Source organism: Globicephala melas, chromosome 1 (assembly GCF_963455315.2).
Source record: "Globicephala melas chromosome 1, mGloMel1.2, whole genome shotgun sequence".
Lineage (NCBI taxonomy): Eukaryota > Metazoa > Chordata > Mammalia > Artiodactyla > Delphinidae > Globicephala > Globicephala melas.
Genome location: NC_083314.1, coordinates 79079814 through 79097039, shown reverse-complemented (window position 1 = coordinate 79097039; position 17226 = coordinate 79079814). Strand labels below are relative to the sequence as shown.

The 17226-nt window shown below is 49.4% G+C and overlaps 2 protein-coding genes across 8 annotated transcripts in view; both read left to right on the top strand.

Moving 5' to 3' along the window:
* Window positions 1–14862, top strand: part of CGN (cingulin) — a 51238-nt gene extending 36376 nt beyond the window's left edge. For 3 of the 4 annotated variants that reach the window (XM_060299406.2, XM_060299397.2, XM_030846355.3), the window contains exons 4-21: window positions 46–115; window positions 217–306; window positions 1774–1901; window positions 2879–3011; window positions 3304–3516; window positions 3951–4099; window positions 4353–4485; window positions 6909–7109; window positions 7459–7665; window positions 8039–8296; window positions 9311–9481; window positions 9992–10153; window positions 11177–11266; window positions 11735–11818; window positions 11929–12047; window positions 12369–12477; window positions 12867–13030; window positions 13347–14862. In XM_060299406.2, the coding sequence (XP_060155389.1) occupies window positions 46–115; window positions 217–306; window positions 1774–1901; window positions 2879–3011; window positions 3304–3516; window positions 3951–4099; window positions 4353–4485; window positions 6909–7109; window positions 7459–7665; window positions 8039–8296; window positions 9311–9481; window positions 9992–10153; window positions 11177–11266; window positions 11735–11818; window positions 11929–12047; window positions 12369–12477; window positions 12867–13030; window positions 13347–13488 (2623 nt within the window). In that variant the 3' untranslated portion in view covers window positions 13489–14862. The remainder of the gene's footprint in view (window positions 1–45; window positions 116–216; window positions 307–1773; window positions 1902–2878; window positions 3012–3303; window positions 3517–3950; window positions 4100–4352; window positions 4486–6908; window positions 7110–7458; window positions 7666–8038; window positions 8297–9310; window positions 9482–9991; window positions 10154–11176; window positions 11267–11734; window positions 11819–11928; window positions 12048–12368; window positions 12478–12866; window positions 13031–13346) is intronic. The other variant, XM_060299412.2, reaches the window with a different exon arrangement.
* Window positions 14863–16100: 1238 nt separating this feature from the next.
* The window catches only part of TUFT1 (tuftelin 1), a 43812-nt gene continuing 42686 nt past the window's right edge, over window positions 16101–17226 (top strand). For all 4 annotated transcript variants that reach the window (XM_030846362.3, XM_070044406.1, XM_070044408.1 and 1 more), the window contains exon 1: window positions 16101–16250. In XM_030846362.3, the coding sequence (XP_030702222.1) occupies window positions 16191–16250 (60 nt within the window). In that variant the 5' untranslated portion in view covers window positions 16101–16190. The remainder of the gene's footprint in view (window positions 16251–17226) is intronic.

Here is a 17226-nt window from a genome sequence, read left to right as displayed (position 1 = left end):
CCCCTTTCCTCCCCTAACCTTTGCATCTGTCCTTTTATCCTCCAGAAGCTCAGAAAGTGAAACCTCTGTGAGGAGGAAGGTCAGTTTGTTGCTGGAGCAGATGCAGCCTCTGGTGGTGAGTGGCCTTCTCACGGTGGGGCAGGGGGCAGGGTTAGGGCCTTGTGGGCCTTGGGATCTGGATGTGGACTCGCTTCCTTCCCCCCGTGTCTCTGGCAGATGGTTTCTTCTGGTTCCACTAAGGCAGGGCAGGGTGAACTCACCCAAAAAGTGGAGGAGCTACAGAAAAAGCTGGATGAAGAAGTGAAGGTGAGGAGAGATTAGAGGTGCAGGAGGGATGAAGGGCCACAGGGGGAAAGAACCTTGGCCTGAGCTGGCCCTTCCAAACAATGGAATGAGCACTTGTGTGTCCTGTGAGACAAGAGCATGTGCTAGTCCCAGGAAGGACTTCTGGGGTTCTCTGGAGCTTAGAGAGGAGGAGCACATTCATCAGGGGTCTAACTACTTCTAATTCCATTTCCTTTGGAATTTCCTGTCCTAGCTCTGCCACTCGCTGTGGCTGTATAAATCTTGAGTAAATTATTTACCTCAGTTCTTGGCATCATCATAGTAATGATGGCAGTAATAGTAGCTGTCATTTATTGAGTTTAATTTTTGTAGTAGGTACTATCCCGAGTAATATGTAATAATTACAATGACCCTGTAAAATAGGCATCCTTGACCCTTGTATGATGAGAAAGTTGAAGATCAGAAAGGTTAATTGCTCAAGGTGGTAAGTTGTAGAGGAGGAGTGTTAAAATTCAGGTGAGTCTTATGCTCAAGCCTACGTACTCCTCTTTTTTTATACTGCTTCCACCTGTCACAGTATTGCCTTGTATATAGGTGGTGCTCAGTAAGTGTTAGATTGTAACTCCCCTTGTTTCCTGAAAAGCGGTGTCGTGTACTGGTTGAGCGGTGGGCTGTGGAGTCAAACTGAATTCAAATCCTGGTACTCTTACTTGTTGGCTATGTAACTGACCTTGGGCAAATTCTTTAAATGTTCTAAGCCTTTGTTTCCTTAACTGTAATGTGAGGATAATAATTGTGCTGTGTTAGTTATCTCTTGCTGTGTAACAAATTACCTCAAAACAAACATCACCCAGTATCTGAGTGCCCAGGATCTGGGAGCCACTTAACTGGGTAGTTGGGGCTCAGGGTCTGTGATGAGCTTCCAGTCAAGGTACTGGCTGGGGCTGTAGTCATTAGAAGACTTGACAGGTGTTGGAGGATTTACTTCTAAAACGGCTTACTCAGTGGTTGTTAGTTGGAGGTCTCAGTTCCTTGCTATGTGGACCTCTTCATAGAGCTGCTTGAGTGTCCTCACAGTATGGTAGCTACCGTCCCCCGGAGGGAGTGATCCAAGAGAGAAGGTAAGGAGGAGGCCGCAATGCCTTTTTCTGACCTAGTCTCAGAAGCTACACATCACTTCCCCCTTTTTCTATTTGTTAGAAGAGACAGCCTATACTCAAAGGGAGCCTATATTAAGTCCAGCCTATACTCAAGGAGAGAGGCTTCACCTTTTGAAAGAAATGTCAAATAATTTGTGGACATATTTTAAACCATTACAAGTACCGAGGCTTGTTATGAGGATTAAATGCAGATAATATACATAAGGTCCCTAGTACAGTGCCTGTCATATAGTGAGTGTCAATAGATGTTAGGTATTCCCATTATTCCTGGTCCTTCTGAGAGGCTTTCCCTACTCTCCACCTGTTTCACTCTCTTTTCCCTTTCCAGAAACGGCAGAAGCTAGAGCCATTCCGGGTTGGGCTGGAGCGGCAGCTAGAGGAGAAGTCAGAAGAGTGCAGCCGACTGCAGGAGCTGCTGGAGAGGAGGAGTGGGGAAGCCCAGCAGAGCACCAAGGAGTGAGTGCAGCTGATGGTGCTTGCAGGGCTGCATGAGGGCCTCAGCCAGAGTTAGAGGCTCCCCCAGGGCTGGGGGAGACAGGGAAATCTCCAGAAGCTGAAAGGGGCCAACAGAGAAGGTTAAAGATAGGACCTTTCTCTTTACCTTCTCTATCAGTAATGCTGACAGCACATGAGTTAGGCTCCCTAGATTTGCCTCTGTGCATCAGGTTCTTAATCTGTAAAATGGGATTTTTTTTTTTAAAAATGTGATGGAACTGAACATTTCTTTTTTTATTTTTCAATTTATTTTTATTTTTTGGCTGTGTTGGGTCTTCATTTCTCTGCAAGGGCTTTCTCTAGTTGCGGCGAGCGGGGGCCACTCTTCATCGCGGTGCGCGGGCCTCTCACTGTCGCGGCCTCTCTTGTTGCGGAGCACAGGCTCCAGACGCGCAGGCCCAGTAGTTGTGGCTCACGGGTCCAGTTGTTCCGCAGCATGTGGGATCTTCGCAGACCAGGGCTCGAACCCGTGTCCCCTGCATTGGCAGGCGGATTCTCAACCACTGTGCCAATTCACAGGGAAGCCCTGTAAAATGGGATTAACGATGGTACCTACCTCACAGGATTGTTGTGAGGATTTAATCATTCACGTAGCAGAAGTTTTTGCAATGAGTACTGTGTAGTAGGCACTGATCTAGATTCCTGGGGTTCATCAGTGAACCATAAAGATGAAGCATAGCTTCTAGGAAGGGGGCACAGACAGTAAACAATTAACATATTGTATAAGTAAACGTATTACATATGAGAAGGTGGTAAGTAGAATAGGTTAAAGCAGATCAGGAGGGCTGGGTTGCAATATTAAACAAAGTAGTCAGGGGAAGCCTTGTTAAGATTTGAACAAAGACTTGAAGGAGGTTTATAGGAACTAATATAAGTAAAGTGTTTAGAAAACGGCCTTACACGTAGTGCTCAATACTGTTGTCTATAATTAATATTAGGCTCCAGAACATGAAGCTCCTCCTGGACCAGGGTGAAATGGTACGGCATGGGCTGGAGACACAGGTGATGGAGCTGCAGGACAAGCTGAAACAGGCCCAGGGTCCTGAGCCTGCTAAAGAGGTGCTAATGAAGGTAGGGAGCAGGATTGGGGTACCTTAGCCTCTGCTTCCTTTCAGCTAGAGCATCCTCAAGTCTGCTCATCTGCAGTTTCCCTAAAGTATGGGGAGTAGGTAGCTGATTACAGGTATCCCTTAGGGTGCTTTCACGCTGACTCAATGACGGCGTGGCACTAGAGCCCAGAATGGTAGATTTCCTTTATCCTAACAGGGCATCTTAGAGGGCAGAGAGCACCTGGTACCATGCCTAACAGATAGGAGGTGCTCAATAAATATTTTTGATTGACTTCCACCTTCACTTTGCCCAGGACCTGGTAGAGACCCGGGAGCTTCTGGAAGAGGTCTTAGAGGCGAAGCAGCGGGTAGAGGAGCAGCTGAGGCTGCGGGAGCGGGAGCTGACAGCACTGAAGGGCGCCCTGAAGGAGGAGGTGGCCTCCCGTGACCAGGAGGTAGAGCATGTGCGGCAGCAGTACCAGCGGGACGCAGAGCAGCTTCGCCGGAGCATGCAGGATGCAACCCAGGCACGTGACAAGAGCAGGGCTGGGAAAAGAGAGCACCCCCAGGGAAGGGGGCTGCCTCGAGGTCTTGGTATTTGGGGAATTTTTCATGGTCATAACTGGAACTCCCCCTAAAAGACACATGTGAGATGTAATGAAAACCTTGCTCAGGAAACCTAAGCAGAGGGAAGGAGTGCAGGCCAGAAGTCCTGTGAGGATGTGTGACCAAAGTCCCATGGGGAAATAACTGGGGGAGGCTTCCTGTAGATGACAGAGGGGCAGACTGTGTCTTGGGAAGAGAGCCTTCTGCTAGCATTGCACCAGGTACCCTGGGTGTCAGGGTGTGCAGTGGGCATGGTGCCTCTGGACCTGAGCCTCCCCTTCTACACACTCACACTTTGGTTTGGAGTGAGCTCTTCCCTCCGAGCCTCCTGGCCCCTGACTCTCCCCTTCCCTAGGATTACGCAGCATTGGAGGCTGAGAGGCAGAAGATGTTAGTCCTGGTGCGGGAGCTGCAGAGGGAGCTGGAGGAGACCTCGGAGGAGACAGGGCATTGGCAGAGCATGTTTCAGAAGAACAAGGAGGAACTTAGAGCCACCAAGCAAGAGTAAGGACATTGCCCCCCAGGATGCTTATACATGATTCTTATATTCCCCCTCTTTTCTGCCAGTGCTGTGCTCCTTCCTTTCCCATTTCTCAAACTGCCCTTCTCCATCCCCACCTTCCGCCCTCCTGAGGGTGGGTGCCCAGTGTCCTGCCTCCAGGGAGGTGGTTGTCATTGTCATTGTCCTGCTCACCTCTCCCAGGCAGGCGGCCTCACCCTGTTCCCTTTCCCTTTTGTTTCACCTTTCTGGGCTCAGACTCCTGCAGCTGCGGATGGAGAAGGAGGAGATGGAAGAGGAACTTGGGGAGAAGATAGAGGTCTTGCAGAGGGAATTAGGGCAGGCCCGGGCTGATGCTGGAGATACTCGCCAGGTGGAGGAGCTCAAGAAGGTACTTGGGAGTTGGGGGGCAATAGGGCAGGTTGGGGTGATGGGCATCTGCCTCACCTATCCACGAAGGCCTCCACACTTGTGTGGCTGTCTCCCGTGTGCTTGGTTTTCAGGCTTCATCCTGCCTGTTCAGCCTTATCTCTTCCCAGCACACACTCTAGCAGGACTGGTCTCCTCACTCAGTATAGAAGTTTCTAATGGAACGGGCTCTCGCGGCCAGGTTGGGTTATAGCCAGAGGCTGCTGGCTGCCTCCCAAGAGACCTCATGGGTAGCAGCATTGAGGTGGATTTGTGAAACTCCAGGGTCATTTTTGCAAGCTTGGAAACCTAATTTGGTCAGGATAGCAAAAGTTGCTCTGTCTCTCAGAGGGGACTCATTAACTACACTTATGAAACAAACATTTACAGTTAGAATGCCAGTTTATTAACTTACAATGAGTAGTGTTGTCACATGGACTGGAACACTTGCAGTGGCATGGCCAGCTGACCTATATGGGAAGCCAAATTGTAATTTGAAGGCTGCTTAGAGAGTATAGAATCTAGACACAGGTAGCTAAATGTTTTATCATGTATGGATATTTTATGAATAATAAGGTCATAAAATTGAAGTGAACACAAATAATTTCTTCATATTCCTGGTATCAGTTTATGAAGGACAAGAAAGCAATGAATTATTTCAGATGATTTGAAAATTAGAAAATATTTTCATTAATTATAGGGAACTGGCATTTGTGGCCTCCTGAGAATCCTTCTGGGTTTATATTCTTTCATTTGCTATGCTGTATATGTAGTAGGTGCTCAGTTAACAAGTATTAATTAATCAATTCTTGTTTATCATGCTTTTACTATAAAACTACCTAATTGTAATCAAGGTAATCATATTTTTAAATGAGCAAAGAAATATAGCTCTGAATGATGATTTTCCAGATAAATAAAAGCCTGAGCTTATGCAAAATATTTGGTGGAGAAAAAGATAATAAATGTTAACCAAACATACTTTGGTGGTTGTGAAATCAAAAGTACTCCTAATTTTTACTATACTGTTTTTAAGTTAACAAATATCAAGGATAGTCTGAGGTCTGTTAAATATATTGGCTGATATAGTGAACTTGGACATTCCTCTGGACAATCTCAGTTGACTTATTATGCTGGGTAAAGCTAAAAAGCAAAAAAGTAATAACTAGTGTTTCATTTATATATTAAGCTAATTTTATTAAGTATTTAGTAAATCAATAAGATATATATTAGGAAAATAGACTAACCCAGTCCACTGTAGACCATACACTGTGCTATTTTTCTTTTTTTTCTTTATTTAAAAAATTTTGAAAATTTATTTATTTTTGGCCGCATCGCACCTCATGTGGGATCCTACTTCCCCGACCAGGGATCGAACCCTCACCCACTGTGGTGGAAGCATGGAGTCCCAACTGCTGGACCACCAGGGAAGTCCCCTCTTTTTCTTTGTAATTAGTATGTTAGTGTCTTACACTGAAGACTCACGATATACATATAACCTTTCAGCCTAATTATACTTTCTGAATTTCAGAAGTAGCTAATAGATAAATTAGAATGAGAAATCATATTTTGATTTTTTAAAAAAGAAATCAGAGCAGCACCAATATTTATTGTGTCACATATTTTGGTTTTCAGCATTTAAAAAAAATAGCCAATCCTGTTTTATGCATACCGTCATCTGTTCTCACTCCATGTAATTTTTTTTAATGGAGATTTAGTTCACATACCATAGAATTCACCCTTTTAAAGTATACAATTTAGTGGGGTTTTGTATACTCACAGAGTTGTACAACCAACACCACCACCACTATCTACTTATAGAACATTTTCATCACCCCAAAAAAGAACCCCGCATCCATTAGCGGTCACCCTCCCCACTCCTGGCAGCCACTAATCTACTTTCTCTCTCTATGGATTTGCCTATTCTGGACATTTCATATAATGGGACTCCTATAATATGGGGCCTTTCATGTCTGGCTTCTTTCACCTAGCATAATGTTTTTCAAGGTTTATCCATGTTGTAGCAAGTATCAGTGCTTCATTACTTTTTATGGCTGAATAATATTCCACTACATGGATATACCACATTTTTTATCTGTTCATCAATTGATGGACATTTGGGTCCTTTCTGTATTTAGCTGTAATGAATAATGTTGCTATGAGCATTCACTTACAAGTTTTTTGTGAACATATGTTTATACAGTTCTCTTGGGTATATGCCTAGGAGTGGAATTGCTGGGTCATATGGTAACTTTATGGTTAACTTTCTGAGACATTGCCAAATTGTTTTCCAAAGTGGGCATACCATTTCACATTCTCACCAGCAGTGTACGAGAGTTTCAGTTTCTCCACTTTCTGTTATCCCAGGCTGGCTGTCTCTGCCCTGTCACCATTTCCCTTCCCTTCTAGGAGCTGCGCCAGACACAGGAGGAACTTAAGGAGCTGCAGGCAGAGAAGCAGAGCCAGGAGGTGACTAGGCGACACCGGGAGCGGGAGTTGGAGAAGCAGCTGAGGGTAGAGGCTGAACGAGGCCGGGGGCTGGAACTGCAGAACCTCCAGCTACAAAAGACCCTCCAGCAACTGAGACAAGACTGTGAAGAGGCTTCCAAGGCAAGGGGAGTGGGCACAGGGCTTAGGAGGTGGAGGCTGAGGGGTCTGGAGGGCTGAGGAGCCAGAGGGCTTGGAAAATTACCTATCATGGGTATGTATAGACCAAATACCTTGGTCCTAGGTGTGTGGTTAAAAGTAGCCAGGATGTGGCGGGGGGGAGGTTGGGTTGTACCTGGTGACACCCATTGCATCTCTGTAGGGGTGGGATTCTCAGGGAAGCCTCTGGCTGGTGGCACTACCCCTTTTCACACCTGGGTTCGTGTGAGCTCTCTTTGGGGTGGCTTTCCTGGGAGTCGCCAATGACCTTGAGCCCTGGGGTCTGAGCCACCTCTCCCTGAACCGGCCTCAGGCTCAGATGGCAGCAGAGGCAGAAGTGGCAGTGCTGGGGCAGCGTCGGACAGCAGTGGAGACGACGCTTCGGGAGACCCAGGAGGAAAATGATGACTTCCGAAGGCGCATCCTGGGTCTGGAGCAGCAGCTGAAGGAGGCACGAGGCTTGGCGGAGGGTGGGGAAGTGGCGGAGGCTCGGCTTCGGGACAAGGTGCAGCGGTTAGAGGTCAGTGCTTTTGCTGACATTGTTGGCTTCCTCCTGGCCCTCTCTCCTCTCATCCCTGGCTAAATACTCAGCCATCACTTTGATTTTGCCTGTAGCGTGCTTCTGTTTGCCTCCCTAGTCCTCTGCCAACCTCGGGTTTATTTCCTGGAGTGTGCTTTAGTGTGAACGTCTCAGCCTTTGCACTGGTATTTTTGTCCATTTCCCACTCTTCGCATGTTCTCTGATCTTTGCTGGTTCCTCTGAGCCTGTTTTCATTGCCCACCTTTTTCATAAACATCTCTTCCTCCTCCCTCCCACCTACTCACCTCCAAATGGCTTGAGCCCAAGCTTTGCATCCCCTCAGTCCAGCGTCCCTCACCTTCCCCACTCCCAGGCAGAGAAACAGCGGCTAGAGGAGGCCCTGAACACAGCTCAGGAAGAGGAGGGGAGCCTGACAGCAGCCAAGCGGGCACTGGAGGCACGGCTGGAAGAGGCCCAGCGGGGGTTGGCCCGCCTGGGACAGGAGCAGCAGGCTCTGAACCGGGCCCTGGAGGAGGAGGGGAAGCAGCGGGAGGTGCTCCGGCGCAGCAAGACTGAGCTGGAGGAGCAGAAGCGCTTGCTGGACAGGACTGTGGACCGGCTGAACAAGGAGGTGGGGCACGGTGGCCTGGGCTCAGGAAGAGGCTCAGCTCATACAGAAGCTTGCCTGGGGGGCAGGGGGAACAGGGGAGGGAATGGGGTCACGACGTGTGGTGTTTGCTTTCCTCAAGTTCATTGTTGGGGAGGCCAAGTCTACATCTGCAGTGTGGCATCCTTCCTACTTCCCCTCAGTGTTCTTGACCTCCCCCTACCTCCCATTCCTTTATGATCTTGATCCTTGGAGAATGTCTCCTGTAGTTCCTCTTAGAAGTCTGTAAGACCTAAACATAAGAATCTTCGTTGGTAGAGTTTTATATTTAGGGGAAGGAAAAAGGCCTATAATCCCTCCTTAGATGTCTATAAGACCTAAAAACAGGAATTTTCATTGGTAGAATTTTATATTTGGGGGAGGGAAGGAGAAAGGAAGAAAAGGAGATAAATTGCTTTTTTTCAGGTAAGGTTCTCCTCCTAATCGCTTATTTATAAAACCGGGGTAAACACCTAAAATATTTCATCAGTTCTAATATGTACATTTTATCGTCTCTGAAATTGATTTGTGTCTTATAATTGACGGTATGTTATAGTTCAATTGGCAAATTTTTCTTTTTCTTTGTAATAATCATTGGTATCTTGGGTTTGCTGAAATATGGTCATTTAAGGTTTACTTTGTATCAGGCACTATTGTAAGTACTTTACGTAATTAATTAACATAATTCTCAAAACAACCTTGTGATATAGGTGCACTGTTATTATCCCATTTTACAGATGGGGAACTGAGACCCAGAGAGGGTAAATAACTTGCCTGTGGTCACACAGCTAATAAGTGGTAGAGCCAGGATTTGAACCCAGGAAATCTATATATTACTCCCAGCCGTACTAGGGACCTAGGTCCAGGAAAGAGCAAGAGAGGGCTACTTCGGCAGGAAGGAGGCTCTGGGAGAGTCTTGGGAGTCTGGGCCCAGAGAAGAGAGAGAGGCATCCGTTAAAGAGATGCAGTGCTGAACAATCTCTTTTCTCTGTGTCTCAGCTGGAGCAGATTGGGAATGACTCTAAGCAAGCCCTGCAGCAGCTCCAGGCCCAGCTGGAGGATTACAAGGAAAAGGCCCGGCGGGAGGTGGCGGATGCCCAGCGCCAGGCCAAGGAGTGGGCCAGTGAGGCTGAGAAGACCGCTGGAGGGCTAAGCCGGCTTCAGGATGAGGTAGGAGCCTAAATGGCAGTAGTCCCAACGTCCTTGGTTTGAAGGTCATTACCTCTTAACCTGTGACCAAGGGATCCTGGGACCTGGGTTTAGGTCTAATCACTTCGGTGGGGGAGGGTGGGGGGAGTTGTCCACTGTAGGCAGAGACAGTAGAGGATGCACTGTCTGCACAGCAGTGATTTTCAAACTCTGCTGCACACTAGGGTCACCTGGGGAGATTTTTAAGATCTCAACACCCAAGATGCCTCCTGTTACACTTAAATCACAAGCCCTGGGGCTTGGATCCAGGATCAGTAGTCTAGAAGCTCCTCACGTGATTTAAACTTGCGTAGAGAATTTTAAGACGATAGAGAATATGGGCTAAAAGTCAAGTCTTTTTATCATCACCGTGCTCTGGCAATTCTAAAGAATGTCAGAGTTGAAGAATTTTCCCCCACGGGGTGGACTGCTTCCACCCTTCAACCCCCATCTTACCTTATCTGAGCTGCTGCATTTTTCTCTTCTGACCAGACTCAGAGGCTGCGGCAGGGCCTGCAGGCATCCCAGGCTGAGCGGGACTCTGCCCGGCTGGACAAAGAGCTGCTGGTCCAGCGACTGCAGGGGCTGGAGCAAGAGGCAGAGAACAAAAAACGCTCCCAGGATGACAGGAGCCGTCAGCTCAAGGGCCTTGAGGTGAGGACAGTGAGGGGGTGACGGGTGGTGGGTGGGATGGGGAAGGTGAGGGTGTCCGGATCCTGGCACAGGTGGGACTAATGTGGGGAAAAGAGCCAGGACACTCCAGCCTCTGGGATAGGAAACTGGCAGCCGACAGCTGATGGGTTTTGTTTGACTGCAGTGTTGTAAACAACTTTGAATTAATTGCCACTGTTTAGAAATTTATAGATGTCACATAAAATTTTGGATTTCTGGCTTTTCTCATACATTTGGAAAATATAATAACACTGGGCTTTGAGTCTTGAATTGTCCACATGGCAACAGTTGGCTGGAGCTGAGCAGTGGCTTCTCCCCTTTAGAGTCAACAGTGGTCTTCAGTTTGCTATATTTGGCAATAACAACAACAACAGTAATAAGAGCAGCAGCAGCAGCAAGCAAACACTTACATATTGTGCTGTGTGCCAGGTACTTAAGAATTATTTAATCCTGAGAGTAACCTTATGGCATGAGTAGGCTTGTTTTCCCCATTTTATAGATGAGGACAACTGAGACACAGAGAGGCCAAGCAACTTGTCCGTGGCCCCTTTGCTAGGAAGCAGTCGATCTGATTTTTAAATCCAGGCAGTCTTGTCTTAGCCTCTACATGGTACTGCCTGACTTGAATTTGCTTCCCCAATCTGTACCCTGATGCTTCAGTTTCTGACTCTCTTTATCTCAGCCTTGGCCTGGGCACTTGGGTTTCTCTCTATTTTCCCATTTGGGAAATAGGGCTGCACCAGTGAGAAATAGATTCTGGGGTTTGTCATCCTGCCAAGGCGCCAAGGTCAGAGCGGGCCCACCCTTTTCCCTTGATGCCTCACTTGGGCAGCAGAGGGCGCTAGCTCCGTGGTGGCTCTGGGCAGGGGCAGGGACCAATAGGTTCTGGGATGTGGGAGAGAGAAGAACCTGTGGAGGCTGGTGTCTGAGAGGCTCCTGGGCAGAGTTTGGCGTTCTGGTGTCCAGCATTTGGGGCAGAATTAACCTGTTGGCCCTCTGCCACAGGAAAAAGTCTCACGGCTGGAGGTGGAGTTAGATGAGGAGAGGAGCACTGTGGAGCTGCTGACGGAACGGATGAATCGTGGTCGGGACCAGGTAACCCCTTCCTTATGCCTTATCCGTGTCTACCCCGATGACAGAACCTCTTGGCCCTTTCAGAAACAACCCTACCTTCCCATCTTTCACATACGGAGTTCTGGCTGCAGAATCGGTGCGTGGCCGGCTCTACTGCAGGGTCTCGTCTGCTTTCGGGAGGGGTTGGCGGGTTTCCTCAGGTGGAAAGAAGCCGGGAGTTTGAATGGAGGAAGGAATCCTGGTGGCCTGGGCTGTGGATCTGAGTCTGGGCTGCTTGCATTCAGAAGGGACGTTAGTCCCTGGTGAGACTGAGGAGGCCCTGTTTAAATTCTGGGGCCCCATCCATCTGAGTAGGCTGTGATTTCTTAGTTGCCTGGGAATTTGGGGGATTCAGAGAGCACCCTCCAGCTACTCTGCTCCACTTGGTTCAACTTGCTGGTTCATCATCAGTCCTCCCTAAGTCTGGTTCCTCTGGCCCATCCCCACTAGGTGGACCAGCTGAGGACAGAGCTCATGCAGGAGAGGGCTGCTCGGCAGGACCTGGAGTGTGACAAAATCTCCTTGGAGAGACAGGTGAGGTGGGGGGGGGGGGTCTTGGGGATAGGCCTCAGGAGGTGGGTAAAATGACCATGGAAGCAATCGCAGGTTGAGTGCTAACCAAGGAGGCTTCCTGTCCCTCTCAGAACAAGGACTTGAAGAGCCGGCTGGCCAGCTCAGAAGGCTTCCAGAAGCCCAGCGCCAGCCTCTCTCAGCTTGAGTCCCAGAATCGGGAGTTGCAGGAGCGGCTGCAGGCTGAAGAGAGGTGACATGAGCCCATCCTCTCTCTCTCCCTCTGGGCTTTTCTCCTCTGGTGTCCCTACATCTTCTGCTTCAGACATGGCCAACCTGGCTTGATCTTTTGGGAGACCTCTTCTCTTGATGGGGAGAAGAGAGAGTTGCAGAAATTCTGAAATGTGAATGACCTCTATCTACCTGGTTCTTTGCATCTGCCCTGGATCCTCCTCAGTCTAATGGTTGGGCTCGTGGCTGAGCCCTTGGAGTTCTTGGAGGCAGTATGGGGCCAAGTAGGAGTTTCTTTAGAAATGACAACAGCCATAGACATCCCCCTACCCCACCCTCTTAGGGAGAAGACAGTTCTGCAGTCCACCAACCGAAAACTGGAGCGGAGAGTTAAAGAGCTGTCCATCCAGATTGATGATGAACGACAGCATGTGAATGACCAGAAAGACCAGGTAAGGATGGCAGCTAGGGCCAGGCAACCATATGGCAAGTATATACTATGCATTTGCTTGAAGGCCAAGAGAGGTCCCATCTCATAGGTCTTCTAAACTTAGACTTTCCTTCTATAAGGTCAGAGAGACTAGAGTGAAAGGACTAGATTAGAGCAGTCATAGTAAGCATGGGTATCGAGTACTTATGATGTGCTAGGCTCTCTTTCTAAGTGATGTATTAACTTATTTAATCCCCAGGACAAACCTAAGAGGTTAGGGTACTGGCCCATGGTCTCAACATTTTCCTAGGGGCAACTGTATATACCTTGTCAAGATTGCTGCAGGGGAGGATCCCAGGCCACGGTAGCAGCAGCTCCTTTTCTAATGTGGGGACTTGGTATCCTGCGTAGCTAAGCCTGAGGGTGAAGGCTCTGAAGCGGCAGGTGGATGAAGCCGAAGAGGAAATTGAGCGACTGGATGGCCTGAGGAAGAAGGCCCAGCGTGAGCTGGAGGAACAGCATGAGGTCAATGAACAGCTCCAGGCCCGGATCAAAGTCCTGGAGAAGGACTCCTGGTACGGGCTCCTCTTCTGACCCCTGTTCCATCGGGATAGCAGAGCAATAAGGGAATGGGCTCTCCTGAACTGGATGGGGAGGAGGATCTCTAAGAAGGGACTTCGCAGGCACTCATTCCTGGGTGAAAGCCAGTGTGACTGTCTTTTAGTATCTCAGCCCCCATCCTGTACCCCATCTCCCCATATCTCTAATTAGTGGGGGAATCTTGTGAATGGCTTTAGGCCTTAGGAGAACTGTGAGTTTCCTTAGCATGAAAAGGGAGGCTGTTTAAATCTTTCTGTCTCCTTCCCTGACCAGTATTTCTCTTTGACTCAGGCGCAAAGCTTCCCGCTCAGCTGCTGAGTCAACTCTCCAACATGAAGGGCTGAGCTCAGATGAGGAATTTGACAGCGTCTACGATCCTTCCTCCATCGCCTCACTGCTTACGGAGAGCAACCTGCAGACTAGCTCCTGTTAGCTCATGGTCCACAAGGGCCCATGAACCACACTTGAGGCCTATCCTGGCCAGTCCTGCTCTGCTCTGCCCAGCCTCAGATTCCTCATCCCTGTGGGGGACCCAGTTATTCAGACCTAAGACAGGGAGGGGTGTGAGTGAAGGTGATAAAAAAGGCATCAGCGCTAAGCCGGTAGACAGACTTTCCCTTTCCTCTGGAGGAGTGGGCATTTTAAGCCAACAGAGCCCCCTCCTTAAGTGCCGACCCCCTCTTCTGCTCCCTCACAGCAGTAGGTTGGTGAGCATATAGGCTGAGAGGGATTGAGCAGGATAGGAAGGGATAGAAATTGCCATGTATATAAAGCTTTATTTCTTTAGCCCTTAACCCCAGGCTCAGGGAAATACCCTATGTGATTCTGCCCCCTTGACTCCTGCAACTCATTTCCTTCCCATTCTGGAGCACTGTAAGGGGAACATTATGGGTAATGGACATGCTGGCGTGGCTCTACCCACTTCTCAGAGGCTCTTCTTTGCACAGTCATGGGGCCCATGTGGTAGTCCCCACCTGTCTCCATTCCTGTATTTTTTGTCTTCCCCAGGCCAGGATCCAAGGGACCCTTTCTCTTTCTCTTCCTATCTTTACCGTTTCTATGTTCCTTCTTTCTTCTCAGTGCCTTAGCTGGGGTGAGGAGATAAGGATGCTCTTCTTGCCTTTTATTACCTGCACATTCATACCTCTCCAAGGACCACCCTTTCCCCAACCGGGGCCTTCTGCCTTCCCTGCTGCCCCAATGACTGGTCGAGAGACCTACCGGCTTCCCTGCCTATGAGGCCCTGTGAGAGGGACTTTGGGAGGGCCATGATAAGGTGGTGGGGCTGCTTCTGCTCAGGGTTTCCATCCTTCCTCCTCTCCCTCCGTGACTATGGATGTGCTTATAAGATGGTTGCACCTGGGAACCCTGACCACTGTCTACGCAAGTTTGAAAAGCAAAGGTTTTGGTCTCCGGGGCCTTAACTTGTGGTTTCTCTGATCAGATGTGCCCAAACTCAGTAGGGAACCGAGGGACCCTCATTATCTCAGGAGCTTGGACCTGATACAGAGGGGCTAGAGGCTGACTCTTGGTAGAAATGGGAAGAGGCAATGGTGGACTTATTCCTCCTTTGGGATTTGGGGAGAGCCACGTTCTGGTGGGAGGAGGTAAGGGAGATGATTCACCTCTCTTATTTTCTAAGCAGACTCTGTAAGAAGCCTAGAGGAGGGAGAAGCCTGTTCTCACCAATGACTTGTAATTTCATGATTAAAAAAAATTTCCTTTATTCTGCAAATCATATATTCTCTCCCAATCCAATCCAGCATTGAATTTATTTTAAATTAAATATTAAAATTATATATCTATACTGAAATCCTTGACTTGTCTTCTCATTCTTTTTCCTGACTTATTTGGAGGTCTAAATTTTATGAAGAAACCATTTTACTGTACAGCTTAGAGGCTGAAGCTGGGGTTTTCTTCACCTCACTTTTAAAGGCCTTTTACAACAGATCAGATGGAACTTAGGGAACCGAGAAGTGTTTATAGCAGCTCCATTCTTTCCTGAGGAAACTTTTGGGAATAGCAAGGCCAGTAAATGCCTTCTCTGAGGGTTAAAGGAGACAGACCAGAAATGGGTTTTATTCCTTTGGGGCATAGGGATAGCCCAAGCATGCACCTCCCAGGCGCAAAGATACCCATCCATTCTTACCAGGCATGGGACCCAGTCCCTCCATGAGAGGTGGGGAAGTTTCTGTCATCCCTGCCCTTGTGTTGCCTTGAAGAGAGCTAGCTGTTCACCAGAGCCTATTGCCAGATTTAGGGGTTCTGCCCACTCAAGAGTGGGTCAGACCTCTTCTTGTCTTGTGTCCATGTGGACCATAGCCCAGTGGAGAAGCCACCTGCTGAGAGCAGTTGGGCTGGAAGAGGCTCCAAGGTCCTGCTTGGCCATCCTCTATTCTAGGCCCTTAAGATGCTAACCTGGGCTTAGAGAGCAAATGCCACTGGAGAAGTTGAGGTTCATCCCTTCTCAAGAACGCAAATTCCTTTTAAGGCAATGTGTCCCACCTCTCCCATCCATATTAGGGCAGCTTTGGTATAATAGCGTCTGCAAAACAAGCCCCACCCAGAGCCAAGCTAGCTTTGCCTTTGGCCTGGGCTTCCTGCCAGGGAAGGGCACCTGCCAGACTGGCTTAGGCCAGTCTGAGTGAGCTGGTCTTGGGAGCCTGTACAGTGGAGGAAATGTTTGCTCAGCTCCACAAAGCCTACAGGCTGGCCTATGTATAAGGAGAGGAGAATGTATGGAAGCTTTTTTCGAACTCCTCATCCTCTAGGGGCAGGCAGGGTGATTCTGTCTTACCAATACTGGTCTTGGAGTTGAAAGGAGAGGGCAAGACTAATGTTTAAGGTACAACCATACATAACGCTAGGCAAAACTTCAGTTAAGCAGAAAAGCAGCTCCTAAGCCCCACCTTTAGGTAAATCTGAGAGAGCGCAGATGGGCGTGCCCTGAAACGTCTAGGCCACGCCCACTGCATCCCTTTGCTCGCTTGTTGGCGAACGGCGTCCTAGGGGCGTGTCCTATCGTGCCTCCGCCCGTGACGTGCCTATACAAGGAAAGGTTCGGCGCGCGCCAGTCTGGGAGAAGTCGGACCGCAGGGCCCAGGGTTGGGGTCCCAGCTGCGACCCCAGCAGAAGATGAACGGGACGCATAGCTGGTGTACACTGGTGGATGTGCAACCGGAGGGGCAAACCGCGGTAAGAAAAAGCGTCCGCACCGCCTCCCCTCGCGCGGTATTCTCGGTTTCTAATTCCGCCCTTCCAGTGCCCAGCGAGGAGTTCGCTGACATCACCTGGTGCAGCGCTCTGTGCGGTCAGCTCCTCGCGGCGCTTCTCTTTTTCTGCCGCTTCTCGGCGGGAGGTGGAATCCTGGGGAGTTGCGGGATGAAGACTGTTTTGAGGCTCAAGGACAAGGGGCGTCCCTGCCCTTTGGGAGGACACTGCGGCTCCTGCCCGAACTGAGCGCGGATCTCCAGGTGCGCGCTGCTCGGGCGTCCTGTGCGCTGCTAGATTGCGTCGTAGGAGAATGAGCTCCAGGGACGGGATCCCTGTGCTCTTTTGAACTTTGGTTCCCAACGAGGGGGATTAGGCTTTTCTGTGGGTCCTGGTGACCTCAGGGGCCCTTCAAAGAACTTCATGGGGCTTTGGGTGAGCAGTAGCAAGACAAAGGGTAGAGAGTGAAATCCTAGGGCTTGGACTGGAGGGTGGGGGCGGTAGAACTCCAGGTACGTTGAGATTGGCCAGGGACTCTTACCTTTCGCTAGGTGGGGATAGGGCTGTCTGCTTGGGGGTCACCTCTCTGCTGAAAGAGGATTTCTCCTCTTTCCCCCCATGGAGGGTCTCCTGCTCCCCTCCCCCCGTCGGCCAACCGATAGCTTCCTGAGACGTGTTGTTGGTTTTGCTTCCGTCTCCAGCCTTCAAGCCCGGGGCAAGTGGATGGAGGGGATGCCAGAACCTGGGCTGAGAAGGGGAGGGAAGTGACTTACGCGAGAGCTTCTGGACGGAGTGAGAGTGGGGGAAAGAGGAGTGCTCACCCGTCTGCTCCAGTGCTAACCGATCTGCCCAGCTCCCCTCACTGCCTTGGCTCCCAGTACCTGGTCTCCTCCCCACCCCAGCAGACTGTATGATTCTTCCTCTCCAGAGGCAGAGGAGGGTAACTTGTGGCTGAGTGTTT